The following is a 14,873-nucleotide window of genomic DNA, read 5'->3' on the forward strand; positions in this document are numbered from 1 at the left end:
GAATGAATAAGCAGTAATTTTTTACGGACTGAAAACTGCTACTACTGAACAGATTAATATTTTTCAGTTTAAAAGATCAAATTAGCTCAATATAAAATACAAAGAAACAAGCACAGGCGTCTCTAGCATAGCAACAGCCATTTCACATGATGTTTTCAACCAGTTTCAACTTCCATATGAGCTGTAAACAAAGTCGGGTATTTTTGTTTTGTTTGTTCTATTCAGCTGGAAAGTCACCGATTCCAGTCAAGACTACAGACTCAGAATAAATCAGTGCATTTCAGAAACACTGATGAATTTATTTGTATTTCTTCAAGAAATGTCCCACTTTAAGGAACAAAACCCTGGCAAGGTAAGCACTCCCCAGTAAGATTAACGGTTCTATATGATTTAATAAAAAGGTGAGATAGATTTAGAAAAAAAACACAAATGAACAAGCAAAAAAAAAAAAAAAAAAAAGGAAAATGTACATTCTGACACATTCAGTCATGAGTTTCTGCTTTTTTTTTTTTTTTTTTTTCTGTGAAGAACATGGGTAGGTAGTCAGTGGGAAAAGCTGCTCACAGTCAACTTTACAGCAATACAGTCTATCCCCTTACAACTACTGGAATTCCACCAGTTATTCCATGAACTTTTTAAAGGAAATTTAAACCACCACAATTTAACTACAATTTAATAAAAACTTGAAAAAGCAGAGAAGTAAATAGGCATGTTCTTAAACATAAACATTTTATTTTCTTGAATAACTGTAGTTTTCAGGAATAGCTGCATGAAGAGAGTTCCTCATACTTTATTGTGGCAATTTTTCATCTATACACTAATTGTTGGTGATTTTCCCTTTTTTTTACTGGAAAGACTGAGCTGGAGAACCCAGCTCATGAAGAGGCAAGCAAAAGTTAGGCTTTTTTTCCCTCCAAGTTGGAAGGATTTCATTATTTAGTTCTAGTAAAACATGAAACAGGGTTATTTTTCCCAAAGAGAAATATAAATAAAGTAAATGTATATTATAATAATAATATATGAAATTTTTATATTTATATTGCTAAATGCAAGTTAAAAGAAGACTACAGGACTTTTTCTCCTCTTTTTATCTCTCTTAATTTGCCAGAAAGTCTTTCTTAAAAACAAGACATCCAGAATTAGCAAATAGAAAGGATGTAGTACCACACTCAAATATTAGCAGTTTGGATTGAAAATATAGATGAGCAACTAGAAGAAAAAAAATTATAGAGGAATGAAAATTATGGAAAAACAATTAATAAATTATGTAAAGACCAGTTGTATGTCTGGACAATAAAGTTATATTTAGAAGAAGTTTATAGTGAAGTAAAGAAATGTGGTATCAGTATTATGGTGACATGACTGTAACTGTATGTTAAGAGATATCTAATACTAATTTAGAAAATATAATGTTGATAGCATATTTTTCCTTCTTTCCCTGACCTCATTCTCTAAGCCATGCCATTATTTTACTGCTGTAATTAGAAGCAAATTAGGCAGTAATGCTGTGTGCAAAATTTCTTTGAATTAACCATTTTATTGCAATTCAGCTCCAAAAGCAAATGCATCCTTTCTGCAAACTTTCAACAGGTCAGTTGAGCACTGTGCAGTGGTGAAAAATGCACCTGTTGTGTCTCAGTTACCACAAAAGCCAAATCTCAAATTTTATGGTGAAAATTTGGCTGTGTCATTAACAGGGGTGTTAGAGCAGCCAACAAGCATCAAGGGATTGCTTGCCAGCATATGAGAGAAAACAGTTTCACAAAGTAACACAACAGGGGAAAGAGCTGTAGCTGGAGGAAGGATGTTTTGCTTTTGTAAACATGCAGCAAGTATGCACTGTAATATTGCAATTAGTGAGTTGGGTTTTTTCCTGCATATAAATTGCCCAGCCTATTTTCATGCAATGAAGGTATAATTTCTAGTAATATTATCAATAAACATGAGCTTGTTAAAGCTTTACAATAAATGAATAAAAATAGCATGTTTTTATGGTAGAAGAGGGGATGCATCCCTAATTATCTGAAATTGACTGTTTGATGCTTATTTTCACCAGAAGTGTTAAAGGTAATTCCCAGTTTTAAAAAACAAACTTCAATTTTGCACTACATTCTAGATTTCATTAGCATGCAACATCTTCCTTTGCAAAATGATCAAACCATTTCAGTGAAAGTGTTAATGGTGTATTTTAATGTTTTTGCCAGTTTTGCCTACTAGTCTGCAGCATATGTACATTTTTCACTGTCTTGGGAAGTTACATTCCTGGAGTTGTCCTCTCCTATGTCTTGTGTAAGTATGGTCTCTTTTCCAGTCATGATTTGTGTATGTGTGTACTGTTCATTATTTGGTCTCTGTGTAGGGACTGTTTATTTATTTGTTTATATACCTGTTTACACTTACACTCGTGCAAGTCTGCAGAAGACACCAATCTCTGTGGTGCAGCTGACAAGTCTGAGGGAGAGGATGGCATCCAGAGGGACCTGGACAAGCTCCAGAAGTGGGCCCATGAGAACCTCATGAGGTTTAGCTAGACCAAGCGCAAGGTGCTGCTCCTGGATCAGGGTAAATCCTGGTATCAACCCAGGCTGGGGGATGAACAGATCCAGAGCATCCTTGCCCAGAAGGACTTGGGGGTGCTGGTGAGGCTGGACATGACCCAGCCATGAGCACTCACAGCCCAGAGAGCCAAATGTGTCCTGGGCTGCATCCAAAGCAGCGTGGGCAGCAGGGGAGGGAGGGAGGGAGGGGATTCTGCCCCCCTACTCGGCTCTGGTGACACCTCACCTGCAGTCTTGGGGGTCCCAAGCACAGGACGGAGATGGACCTGTTGAGTCCAAAGGAGGGGACATGGAGATTATCAGAGGGCCCTAGCACCTCTCCTGTGAAAAGTAAGCAAGCTGGGGATGTTCAGCCTGGAGAAGAGAACACTGGGGAGTGCGGTCTTCCAGTTCCTAAGGAGGCCTTTCAAGAAAGCTGGGGACAAACATCTGAGCAGTGCCTGCTGCAATAGCACAAGAGGTGATGGTTTTAAACTGAAGGAGAGTCAATTTAGGTTAGATATAAGAAAGAATTTGTTTGCAGTTTTTTGTCATTGAGAAGTCAGTTTACAAGTGTTTTCAGTGTGTTGGTTCTGGCACAATGTTACATAGTCACTTCTGTCAAAGTCGAGATATCAAAATCAGACTAAGTTAAGGTAATGATAGATGTTATAATGACCATAAATTGTGTCTTACTGATAGTCAAAAACATGTCAATTGGTATGAATATAATGGTATTTTCTGTGATGAGTAGGAATGGCTTCTCAAAACTGGATTTTACCTTAAAAGTGTCTGACATGGGCATCCCACAATGCATTTTTATATAAAACTAACTGTATTATGTAAAGTTAGTAGTTATCTTATGCAAAGGCATTGTTTAAATTTTTTGAGTAGCTTCTTGTACAGCAATATTTCAATACAATTTTTTTCTCTGTCTTCATTTTTATCACAGTATTGTGTGCCTTTTTATGTCCCTTCCTTAAGTGCAATGAATTTGGACAGAAACTGTGCAGCAAAATAAAGGCTGTTTTGATGAAAGTAGATTTTGGAATAGTGGAATATATCAACCAGAAGAAAAAAGAGAGATCTGGTGAGTAGTTAATTATAGTCCCATATATCATTATATAATATTTTTGTGTTTCTGTATGCAGAGCATTTCATTCACCTTGCAGAAAGTTTGGTTTGTCCTGAGAACTCAACCGTAGAGACATTTCTTCATTTCTTGCTTTGAACCTGGCTACTGTTATTAGTTTTATAAGGAGTGACAATGTATGTCAAATGTCTAGGTTTGATAAGAAAGAAATTATTACTTCATGGAAAGAAACAAGGCAAGCTCTTTGTATGTGATTAGATGTACTGCTTGTAAGTTTTCAGAAAAGAAAATACTTGTTGTAAGCTTGCAATGCTTATCTCTCTTCAGATAACGCAAACTTTCCCAGTAGAGAGAGTCACTCAAGAGTCTCAAAATAAGTACACAACAGAATTTTCAGTAAGAGACAAAACTCTGTTCCTGTATCTAAATCTGCCTTGGTTTCACTCCTTCCAGCAGAAAAAAATGTTTTCTTCTCCAAATACTCCAAAAGCATATAAGAATTGCCACAGGATAGCAGCTACAAATTAATCCAGATTTCTATGTGGCAAGGAGAGGAATCAATTTTAAACAAAATCTTGCCTATCTCACCCGATATCTTTGTAATACTGGAAACTTTTAGATTTTAAGCAATAAAGCTATTTCAAGGAAAATCTGTATATGAACAGTGTTAGTTTGTTTCTTCTGCATGCTCCAGTTTTGGTAATTAAACCTTTGCAGTGTAGTCACACTACTTGCAGGTATTCTACCCTTTTAAATTAGGGCTACATCAGTAGACTTAATATCTACTTTAAAACATGCGTTTCTTGTAACCATTTTGCAATTCATTATACAATGTGCTGTTCCTAGACCCAAGGAGAACCTCCATGTGTCTTTTCCTCTTCTCTTACATTTAATGTGATAGTAACTGAAAATAAGGAATAATGCATTGGAAATTTTCTTTCAGTTTTTAAGTGAAACTGGCAGAGATAAAGATCAGACTATAGTTTAATAAACTTCATAAGCCAGCACTGGGAAAATGGTTGAGGGTATATGTGGTCTTTCCTGCATTTCATCCTCCAGTTTAATTTAACACTGACAAGTTCCCTACCTTGCTTTGCCTCTTGGGTTCACCACATGGGCTCGCAAACCTTGTGTTGGCACCAGAGAGGAAAGAGCAAGTTGCAGGAGGAAGCAACCAAGAGCACTTTGGCTGTGTTTTTCATTTTATACTGGTTTAAAAGATTCTCAGACAGAGGAAGCAAAGTTTGTATCTCTGCTTATCTGTAAAGAGGAACATTCTACCAGACTTCAGAGGATGCTTTGTATGCATATTTGCATATGACTGTGAATGCAGGGTAGCTGGGTGCTGGTAGAAGAAGGGGTTTGTAGATGAAGATTACATGCAATTATCAAACAAATTGCATGTTCTCATGTAAAAGAAATGTGGTGGGATAACTACACAGCCTGTTCTAACAACATGTTACACCTGTGCATTTTACCAGCAGTGTAGGCTAAAAGAGAGATATCTGTTTGCCAGGGCAGATGACTTTCTAGTGAGCAACAGAGACTCCTGAAGGAAATACAATGCAGGTAAATAGATTTACTGGAATGCATTCAGAATAACATTCTTTCTCCCACTGTGGTTGCTGTATTTTGATAAGCAGCCAGTCTCTCAGTCAGGCTTGTTTCCCTGGTAGCCTAGCACATAAATGGTGCACTGTGTCAGCAGGTGGAGAGTTATTGTGTACACAAGCTGTGAGACAGAGAACACACACTGAACTTGGAAATCCGTTGACATCAGTAGGATAAAAAATATATCTTTTTTCTTTCAGAAACAGCAAAAACAAAAGCCACAGAAGAGGACAGTGAACTAGACATATCAGCTCTGTGTCCTAAGGTGACTTTTTTTTCAGTCAGCCCTGTCTTGCTTTTAAAATCTGTATAGATAATGGGAGGCTATCTAGATTGCTGTCTGTTCTCCTGTGGAAGACTTTGCCCTCCCCAGGGCTGTGTTCCTGAACTAAGCACTATGCTTTAGAAGTGATTCATAGTCTCCACCTTTAGCCTTATACTAACCAACCTACTGCAGATTCCTGGCCTTCAAGGTAATGGTGTCATTGGCCTACTGAGCTAAGAATGTGTTTATTTTGTATTGGCTGTAGAATGATTGTGTTAATATTTAAAAGCAAAGGCGGTTACTTTTATTTCCAACACTGAAATTGCAGTTGATTTTTATCAAATTAAAATACAAAAGGGAAACATTAATACGAAACTGTAGTGGTTCTATGTAATTTGTCAAATATTTTTGTAATCACTTGTCTAATAATTTTCAATGATGGTGCAAATAGGTATATAAAATCTTTCTAGATATGTATGAGTACACTCAAATTTCTCATTTTTCTTCTAGTATTCTAAAAGACTGTATGGCAAAGGTTTTTCTGTTATAATCAGAATACCAGTTGGTATTTTAAAAATCATCTTAATAGGAATTATTATGCAGTATTTGATCAGTAGTGTATAAAGCCTGACTTTGACAGGTACTGCTTTGGAGGTAGTTTTGTGCTGGAAAAAAAAAATATCTCATGGGATAAAAATTTGTATCTGCCATAACTAAATATTCTTCAATAAATTGGTAACGGATAACAGGTTTTTTGTTCAGCTGATTTTTGATGGTCTTATAGACATTGGGCTGTTTTTTCTGACCCAAGTTTACTCATTTTGTTACATTATGCACATTTTGTATTTGCTGGCTCATTTTGCTTTTATTGCAGTAACTGGAATTTTCTATGCTTCTTTAGTATAATACAGCCTTTATTTATTACAAAGAGGGATGTTTCACTTCTAAGCATTGTATAGTATTTTCATGTTTCTTCAATTAAGGCTGAAATAGGAGGTGATTTATTTTGCTATGACATAGAAGAGGGGTTTTTTTCAGTCTCTAAGCATTGGCTTTCTGCAGTGTGATTTTTTTAAAATATAGTAATGCCATGTGTGGGACTGTTTTCTGTGTAGGTTAGTCCTGCAATAGTTGCCAAAGAGCTGTCAGTGTCTGACACGGATGTCTCAGAAGTATCCTGGACCGACAATGGGACCTTTAACTTATCTGAGGGGTATTCTCCACAGACAGACACGTCTGATGGTATGTAACAGCTTCATCTATATCATCACTGGACTCCAGATGTGAAAGTTACCTCAAAATTATTAGACAATTTGAGGACAGGTTTTGGGGTTGTTACTTTTCTCTCTGAATCTAATTTAAGGTTAATCTTAGTGTTTTGTGTAGCTTTGGATACATCTTGTGTTAGAACTGGCCTCATCTTAAAAATGTTAAAATACATCAGCAAGTGTCCAAATAAATAAGTAGTACTGGGTTAAACCAACACATTCAATAAGTGCTAGATGTAGCACTCTCTTCTACCAAACCTTTCAAGCAAATAAACCTTTTAAAATTACTGCCAATGCCTTTGTGGGTAAGCTAAGCGAATAAAAGCTGAGAAAGAAACAATGAATACACTGACTTGTTAAACAGCCAATTAAAGAAAGTATTATCAAGTTTTACTATAGACATGAAGACAGCCAGCAATGAGCCTATGAAGACTTAGACTAGGAAAAGATTCTCAAGCACTTGGCTTGATCTTGATGAGAAAAGAAATCTTACTTTTTATCAGTAAACACTTTACTGGAATAAACATTAATAACAGCAGTAGTTTGGTGTTATCTCACCTGGGGATCTGTTGCTCTGCTCATCTTGCATTTCTCCAAGGAAAAGCTCCCTGTAAATGACAAGCAGGATGATACTACAGGCCAAATTAATAATTTCAGTTATTTTCCTAATATTTCAAGTTGTACATAGCATTGTATGATCACAGAACCGTAAGTTGTAAAAGTAACTGTCATTCATCTCATCTATATTCCTATCTAAAGCAAGTTCAAAGCTCTTCATTAAAGCTTTATGAAGTTTCTCAGGGCTGTGACCACTTGAATTCTGAACATCTCTAGTGGTAGAGATTCAGCAACTTCCCTGGAAAGCCTTTTTCAATATTTGCTTACCCTCATGATGAAGAAGTTTTTTCTTACACTGAGGCAAAATTTCCCATGTTCCAGTTTGTGTCAGTTTACTCTGATCCTTTCACTGTGCACTTTCTAGAAGAGTCAGACCCATCTTCTCTCTACCTTCCTATTAAACTGATCCCTCTTTGCCACCTTCTCTTGGGCCAAACGCGTCCCATTCTCTCAGCATCTACATACATCCTTTCTCTAGCCCCCTAAATAATCATGCTGGCCGTCCAGGGGGCTCAGTCGTGTATGCCATTGTCTTTCTAGGACTGGAGAGGTCAAAATCAGGGAAAGTACTTCAGTGGGTACTCTCAGTTGCTGAATAGAGAAGGAAAATCCCTTCCACTGACTTTCTGCCTTCCATTTTGATACTATGGCTCAGTGTGTGGTCGGCCTTCCTTGCTGCAAGGGCATAGCACTGACCTGCTGCCCACAGATCTTTTTCTGGAAAGCTGCTTTTCTTGTTGCCCTTGGGCTGTCCTGCTGCACAGGGTATTCCATCCTAGATACAAGACTTCACATTTGCTTTTGTTGAATGTCATGATGTTCCTTTACAGCCTGTTCCTTTCTCCAGCCTGTTGAGGTCCCTCTTAAGGCATCCTGACCTCCAGAATATCAAATACACCTGTCCCACAGCAATTCCTTTCTGCCCATGAACTTGCAGAGTGCACTGCAGCCCGTCACCCAAGTCATTAATAAAACCCTTGAACAGTGCTGGTTCCAGTCCCCGTGACAGACACCAATAACCAGCCTCCAGCTGCACCTTGTGGCACTGATGAAGCCTTCGACCCCAGCAGTCCGGCCACTTTTCCACCCACCTTACAGTTCCCTTACCCTGTTTGCTCACCAGCTTGGCTGTAAGGATCATGTGGGAAACTCTATTCATAGCCTTGCTAAGTGAAAAATAACATCAGCTCTTCTTCTCCATGGAGCATTTCAGCAAATGGGACACACGCAGAAGTGCAAGACCTAATGGGATACATTCAAGAACTGACTCACTTCCTGTCAAAGCTCTGTGCATTCAAACAACCACTCTGCAGGCAGAACAACCCTTCCTCCTCACCTTCCCAGCCTGTCTTTCCTAAAGAATATGGAGAAAATGACGTATTAGTAATTTTTACAATTTATTTCCTTAACCCTTATGAATGCTCCTACAACAAGCTTCTATCGCTTGTTTTCATAGAAAGTAAGTTCAAGCTTTTTACCTTCTCATTCAAATATTTGATGAAAGTATTCACTTGTGTTGATTTAGGCCTCTTCCACAGGCCATGTATTCCACAGTATGTTTTACACTTTTCTAATAACAAATATTGTGCCATTCATTAATGCAGCCATTAAAATCTAATGTTGATTACATCTTTCTTTTTATTCTCTTGACAACATGAAACAATTCTGATCATCTGTAGAGTTTCCATTTTCTGTTTCCTTTTTAATACAAGCATTGACCAATAAAGGAAAAAGAAATTAGTCTTTACATTGGTTTTATATCTTTTTTCTTTAAACAGATGAACATTCTTTTTATTACTCCATATGCATATTAAAAGTTTGTAACACATCCTTACATGTTTACATATTTGTAGCTTGTATATATTGTGAAGAGAAATAAATTTTAGGACTTCGTGTGGTTGGTATATTTCGGAATAGCTCTGCTGAGGATTTGTATGTGTTGTTTCATAACAGATACATACCTAAAAAAGTTAGCTTTAAAAAGTTACTTTGTTCAAATAGTTAGGTTGATACCAGCGGATTTGTGGCACTAGAATTATGACCTCAAAACGATTTTGTTTTAGATGTCACACAAATCTCCTTCCAGTAGAGAACTACTGGAGTAGGAATTAGTATATGCATTCAGAGGAACGCTTGCTACTCTCATTATTACATGTGGCTGCCTTTTTGGGAAACGTTTTGGGAATGCTAACACTGTTTTCTCTGTTAACCCTGTAATAGATTTTGACCGACCTAGTGATCATGAAGAAGCTTTCGCTCGAGATCTTTTAGAGTTTCCCTCTTTAGAAAACGGTGCCGGCACAAACGATGACGATGACTCCAGCATCGGTTTGCCCACCCAGCAAAAACGAAGGAAAGAGCAAACTGATGTCAAGGTGGATCACGCTTCCAGACAGTGTAAAGAGAGACCATCCACTGCAGGGCTGTCCTTGCCGTTGACCAGTGACCAAACCTTTAATTTAATGAGTGGAATTGCTGGCGATGTCATCACGGCTGCGGTGTCTGCTGCCATCAAAGACCAGCTGCAGTCCCTACAGCAAGCTCCCTCACAGGCAGCGCCCAGCTTGAGCGAGGAGACAGACACAGAGGAAGCTGATGATTTTGAACTGCTTGACCAGTCTGAGCTAGAGCAGATTGAGAAAGAATTGGGACTTTCACAAGGTCAAGAAACAGAATCCCAGGAAAAGAAAAAGTCTTCAGGCTTCCTTTCAAATCTGCTTGGAAGTCATTAACCTTGAAGTTATGGCTGGTAACACAGAAGAAACTAAACATAAAACACACAAAAAAATACCATCAAATACTACAAAACAAGCAAAAAAAAAAAAAAAAAAAGAGAAAAAAAAAGAAGAAAATTCTGAGCTGTAAGCTTTAACTATCCCTTTAGATGTGTTGTAATAATTTCCCTTATGCAAAGTGAATTAACTGGATAAGTATCAGCTAATACTGATAGTTTAATGTTTCTGGTAGTTATACCTCAATGTAATAGCATGGAAATGAATTCTCTATCCACTGTTTGGTTGCAGATGTGTGATGGAAGTCAGTTGTTCAAAATAGTTGGAGGAGAGGTTTCTTTTACCTTTTTACCAACCATCTGTTTTGGGGTCCTGAGCCAAATTTCCAATATCAGCAATTTATTTCCTTTGGTTTTCCAATCATGTAATACAATTAATGACTCATATTGTGAGGGCATGTTATCAGAGGGCTGCAGTGAGATTAACTGCATCTCACCTCCTTCAATCCTACCAAAAAGTATGGATCCCTGCAGTTAGCATTATGTGTAGTGCACCTACTGTATATGAACTGGCACAACTCAAGTTTAATTATGTGTGCAACACTATAAAACCCCCTAGATTTCATATTTAAAACCTTTGAATTATTTTGGATATGGTGATGCATTTCCAAGTTTTTTGCTGTTATAGGCTTGTAGAGTTGTAAAGTGGCATGTTATATGACTGACCACCTGCTGTGTTCCTTGATGGAGTCTAGTCCTTGGCAGTATTGCCCATGTGAAGTCAGCCAATGAATCTTTATGTTTAAAAGTTAATATTGTGTAAACTGAATAACCTGTTTGGGAGCAGGTGAGGGTAGTTATTGTTTGGAGTAGAGATTAGAGATTAGAAAAAAAAAAAAAAAAAGCAAAGAGGCTTTTTAGGTGCCACTTCCTTAATTTGAGATTCTGTAGGTTTTGGTTTGGGTTTTTTTTCCATTATAGCTGCTTCCACTTGCAACAAAAGTTGTGTTGCAAGGTGATGATTTTAATATACTTAGAAGCATTTGGTGAGGTCAGTTGCTACAGAAGACACTCAGAATCTTCTTCTTGGCATGTAATTTAAAACAAAAAAAGAACTTGTTTAAATTATTTGCCAGTTTAAAGTCCACACATGCTGAGTGAGTGGCATGGGATCTCAAGCAGATAACTTATTTTTGTAGGGCTTTTTTGTTCACCTGTGACAAAACTGCATTGCAATACCAAGCAATAGTAATCCAAGAAATAGGAAGAAATAAAGCTAGTTTTTTTAATGTGATGTAAACCGTTAGCAAAGTTGAGGGACCATGTCAGCTGCTACTATTACTCAAGTAAATTTCCATTTGCTGGCATTTGAAGAGGTAAATACTGTCATCTGGGACCCTCAAAAAGTACAGCAACAGATGATAAAAATCTTCCACTAACATAAATGTGTAGGTGAATCTGTGTTTGAAATTAACTTCATTTTCTATGTTTTTTTCCTTTTGAGGTGGAAGAATAGGCAGATGGCCAAAAAGAGTACAGCAAAAGGAAGGATGCCGAGATATTTTAACACTAGCTTTATTGTTGCTTGTGCTTTTTGTGTCAGTAATGCAAATTGACTGTGTTTGCTGTCCTTTACCAGTACAAGGGTAAGCCTGTGCCTTCATTATCAAATACATTATGAAATAAGTGGATGCTGGATATAGATCCCACAAGACACAGCTTTCAAATTACAATATTTCAACACCTGAGTTTCTGGAAATCATCAGAAAACATGGCCCACATCACTTCTACAGCATTAGTTGCTAAGTTTCTTCTTTAGCTTTCACTAGGTTGTTCTTTTCATTTGGAAAAAACAAATTTAAAAAAAGATCAAATACCCAACCAAAATTAAAAAAAGCTTTTGTTGGAAAATCAGTGAGTTTTAAAAATTCTCAGATGACTTAAAAGCCTCATTTCCTTGCCACACGTTTAGGACAATCTGTAGAGTTAAAAGAGTACAAATCCAAGTTGCTGATGAAGCTTCGTAGGATGCCCAAACAACGGTGTGCTCCCTTGTCCAGGGCTACTGGTGCCAGAAGGGGAAACAGGCTGTGGGACAGGAGAGGTGGCAGGGAGGGAGCAGTGCTTCACAGGCTTTTCTGGAGCAGATTGGCAGGACAGGCTAGCTGGCTGTCAATGGTGGCATTGTAACAGCGTGCACTTTATTGTTGTTTTATGGAAAATACTTGTGGTTATGAAAGTATGTAACACAGGGGCACTCTTCTAGAATAATAGATTAGATCAGAAAGAAAAGCAGTTGGAGGAGTTTCTCAGACTTTTTGTAAATTACCCATTTTCTGGTTTCAAGATAGGTAAATACACTGATTTTTCTCCAGTAAGACTCTCATTCTTTTTTTTTTTCAGAAAGAAAAAAACAACCAAAACTTGAACAACTAAATCATTAAAGCTAGAGACATAGTTGCTTATCTGAGAGTCTTCAGATTTTTTTTCTGCTGTCATGATAGTCAATTACATTCAAGCCCCTAAATACTGTGTAATGGGAAGGATGTAATTCTGTAACATTGAATATTCTTCCTCAGGTAGTAAAAAAATGTCTGATTTTCTGCAAAAAACTATCTCTTCCCTTCCACACAACCACATGCAAGAAACATTTCCGTGGACACAATACATTCCACTCCCAGCAGTCCACCAGCAAAACACAAAGAAAATGTTTCTCTCCTTTGTGGATCCTCTCCACACTGCCCTCAGCTGGAAATCCCTTGAGAAAACTACATTTGGCTGTATTATAGCAGCAGCCAAATTCCTCAAAAATTCCTGTCACAATATGGTCTACAGCATCTTTCCTACTGAGCACTGTTGTCACCTTCCCATCCTTCAAGTGGAATGCCTGGGCAGGAAGACAGGCAAGGGGGCAATACATAGCTTTGAAACATACAGTTTTTCCATGGAAAGCTTCCTTGCCTGTGATTTCCAGTCAAAAAGCACACAGGCAGCATAGAGGGCATAGTGTGAGCCAGTGCCATGGGGCAAGAGTGTGTGATCCTGCCCTGGGATCGGTGCTGCTTGTGTTGTGTGTGTGTGTGCTCATACCTGGCAGCAAAGGGCTCACCCTCCTGTGCCTTGCAGTGGCTTCTTCACGCATCCTGATTTAAGAAAAGGACGTATGTCAGGACAGGGATGCAGGTCACTCTTTTGTACTCAGAAAATTTTCCCTTGTGTCAGTACACGAGTGACAGGATCACCATCGGATTGGTGGCCTTTGGTGTGTCAAATCCAGTGCAAAACCACCCGTTCCCAGCACATGGGGTTTCCATGCGTACGTACCACACACCTACTGACCATTCTTCTGTTTGTTAGTGGAAAAAAAATACTATTCTATGCAGAGGAGGTTAAGTAATTGTAACCCAAAGTAACAGGATCTGAAGAGATACTCGTTCTACTTGTTCTGTGTTCGTTCTGCACTTTTTCCAGGCTGTCCCAGCCTTCTGAACAAATAAATCCCTGTAGTCTCCACGTCTGTTCTCAGCACATGAGCGGCGTCCCAGTCTGTGAGTAACCCCCACCGGGCAACCAGAAACTGGAGAATTACAAAATGTCCGTATTTAAGTATTCTGCAGCACTTTACCTGCCTGATCACTGTTTTGTAAACATGGAACTATTATATTGATTGTTTTAATAAATATGTGTTAGTTTTTATCTTAAATCATCTCATTGTGTCTTTGCTCCAAGAAATGGAAATAAACCCTATAACAACAAATGGGGTGACCTTATCACTCTCTACAACTACATGAAAGGAGGTTCTGGCCAGGTGGGGCTTGGCCTCTTCCCCCAGGTACCCAGTGATAGGACAAAAGACAGTCATAAGCTGCAACCAGGGAGGTTTAGGTTGGACATCAGGAAGAATTTCTTCACGGAAAGGGTGATAAGGTACTGGAATGGGGTGCCCAGGGAGTGCTGGAGTCACTGTCCCTGGAGGTGTTTCAGGAAGGACTGGGCATGGCACTTAGTGCCATGGCCTAGTTTGTGGATGCCATGAATCAGAGAGAGGGAAATGGCTAGCGTTTCTCACAGCAGCTTGTGAGAATTCTTGTGATAACTTGTTAAGTATAAACAATCTGCAGGTGGTGTTTTTCTATTTCGTCGTTCTGTTCTTCTCAAGGACGGTGTATGAGGAAGGTGTTTTTGTTAGTTAGCCAATCACATAAAATCTATCATATCACTCTATAAAAACCGCGCAGTTCTCTTGAATAAAGCCTTCCTTTGCTCTTTCTACAGTACTGCCTCCCGCCTGTTCTGTGCCATTCTCGGCACAAGAGTGACATTAGTTGACACGGCGCTGTTTGGCCATAGCTTGGACTCGATGATCGGAGAAATCTTTCCCAACCTAACTGATTCTGTGAAAACAATCAAACAAACAAAACAAAAAGAAACAAGCCAAAACCAAACCCAACCAACCTGTGAAAAACGCCAATCACTCGTTTTTAAAATGTTAAAAGTTTATTAATAATAAAATGGTTATAAAAATAGTGATACAATTAAAGTAATAATTATTTGGACAAATTGAATTAGGACAATATGAGACAACAAATACAAAGAGTTACGGATGTCCAGGTACCTTTTTCTGGGCAGCAGGAGCCTGAAAAAGGACACCTGTTAACAAAGGATTAACCCTTAAAAACAATAACCTGTTGCATAGTCATACACCTCATACATGATGCATAAATTCCATTCAAATACAGGATTCTGTCTG

General features: G+C 38.3%; 1 protein-coding gene across 2 annotated transcripts in view; it reads left to right on the forward strand.

Annotated features, from left to right (window-relative positions):
• Window positions 1-14,268, forward strand: part of RETREG1 (reticulophagy regulator 1) — a 64,856-nt gene extending 50,588 nt beyond the window's left edge. For both annotated transcript variants that reach the window (XM_058037855.1, XM_058037863.1), the window contains 6 exons: window positions 226-352; window positions 2,205-2,289; window positions 3,490-3,627; window positions 5,442-5,506; window positions 6,622-6,748; window positions 9,613-14,268. In XM_058037855.1, the coding sequence (XP_057893838.1) occupies window positions 226-352; window positions 2,205-2,289; window positions 3,490-3,627; window positions 5,442-5,506; window positions 6,622-6,748; window positions 9,613-10,124 (1,054 nt within the window). In that variant the 3' untranslated portion in view covers window positions 10,125-14,268. The remainder of the gene's footprint in view (window positions 1-225; window positions 353-2,204; window positions 2,290-3,489; window positions 3,628-5,441; window positions 5,507-6,621; window positions 6,749-9,612) is intronic.
• Window positions 14,269-14,873: the final 605 nt, after the last annotated feature.

Source organism: Melospiza georgiana, chromosome 1 (genome assembly GCF_028018845.1).
Source record: "Melospiza georgiana isolate bMelGeo1 chromosome 1, bMelGeo1.pri, whole genome shotgun sequence".
NCBI lineage: Eukaryota > Metazoa > Chordata > Aves > Passeriformes > Passerellidae > Melospiza > Melospiza georgiana.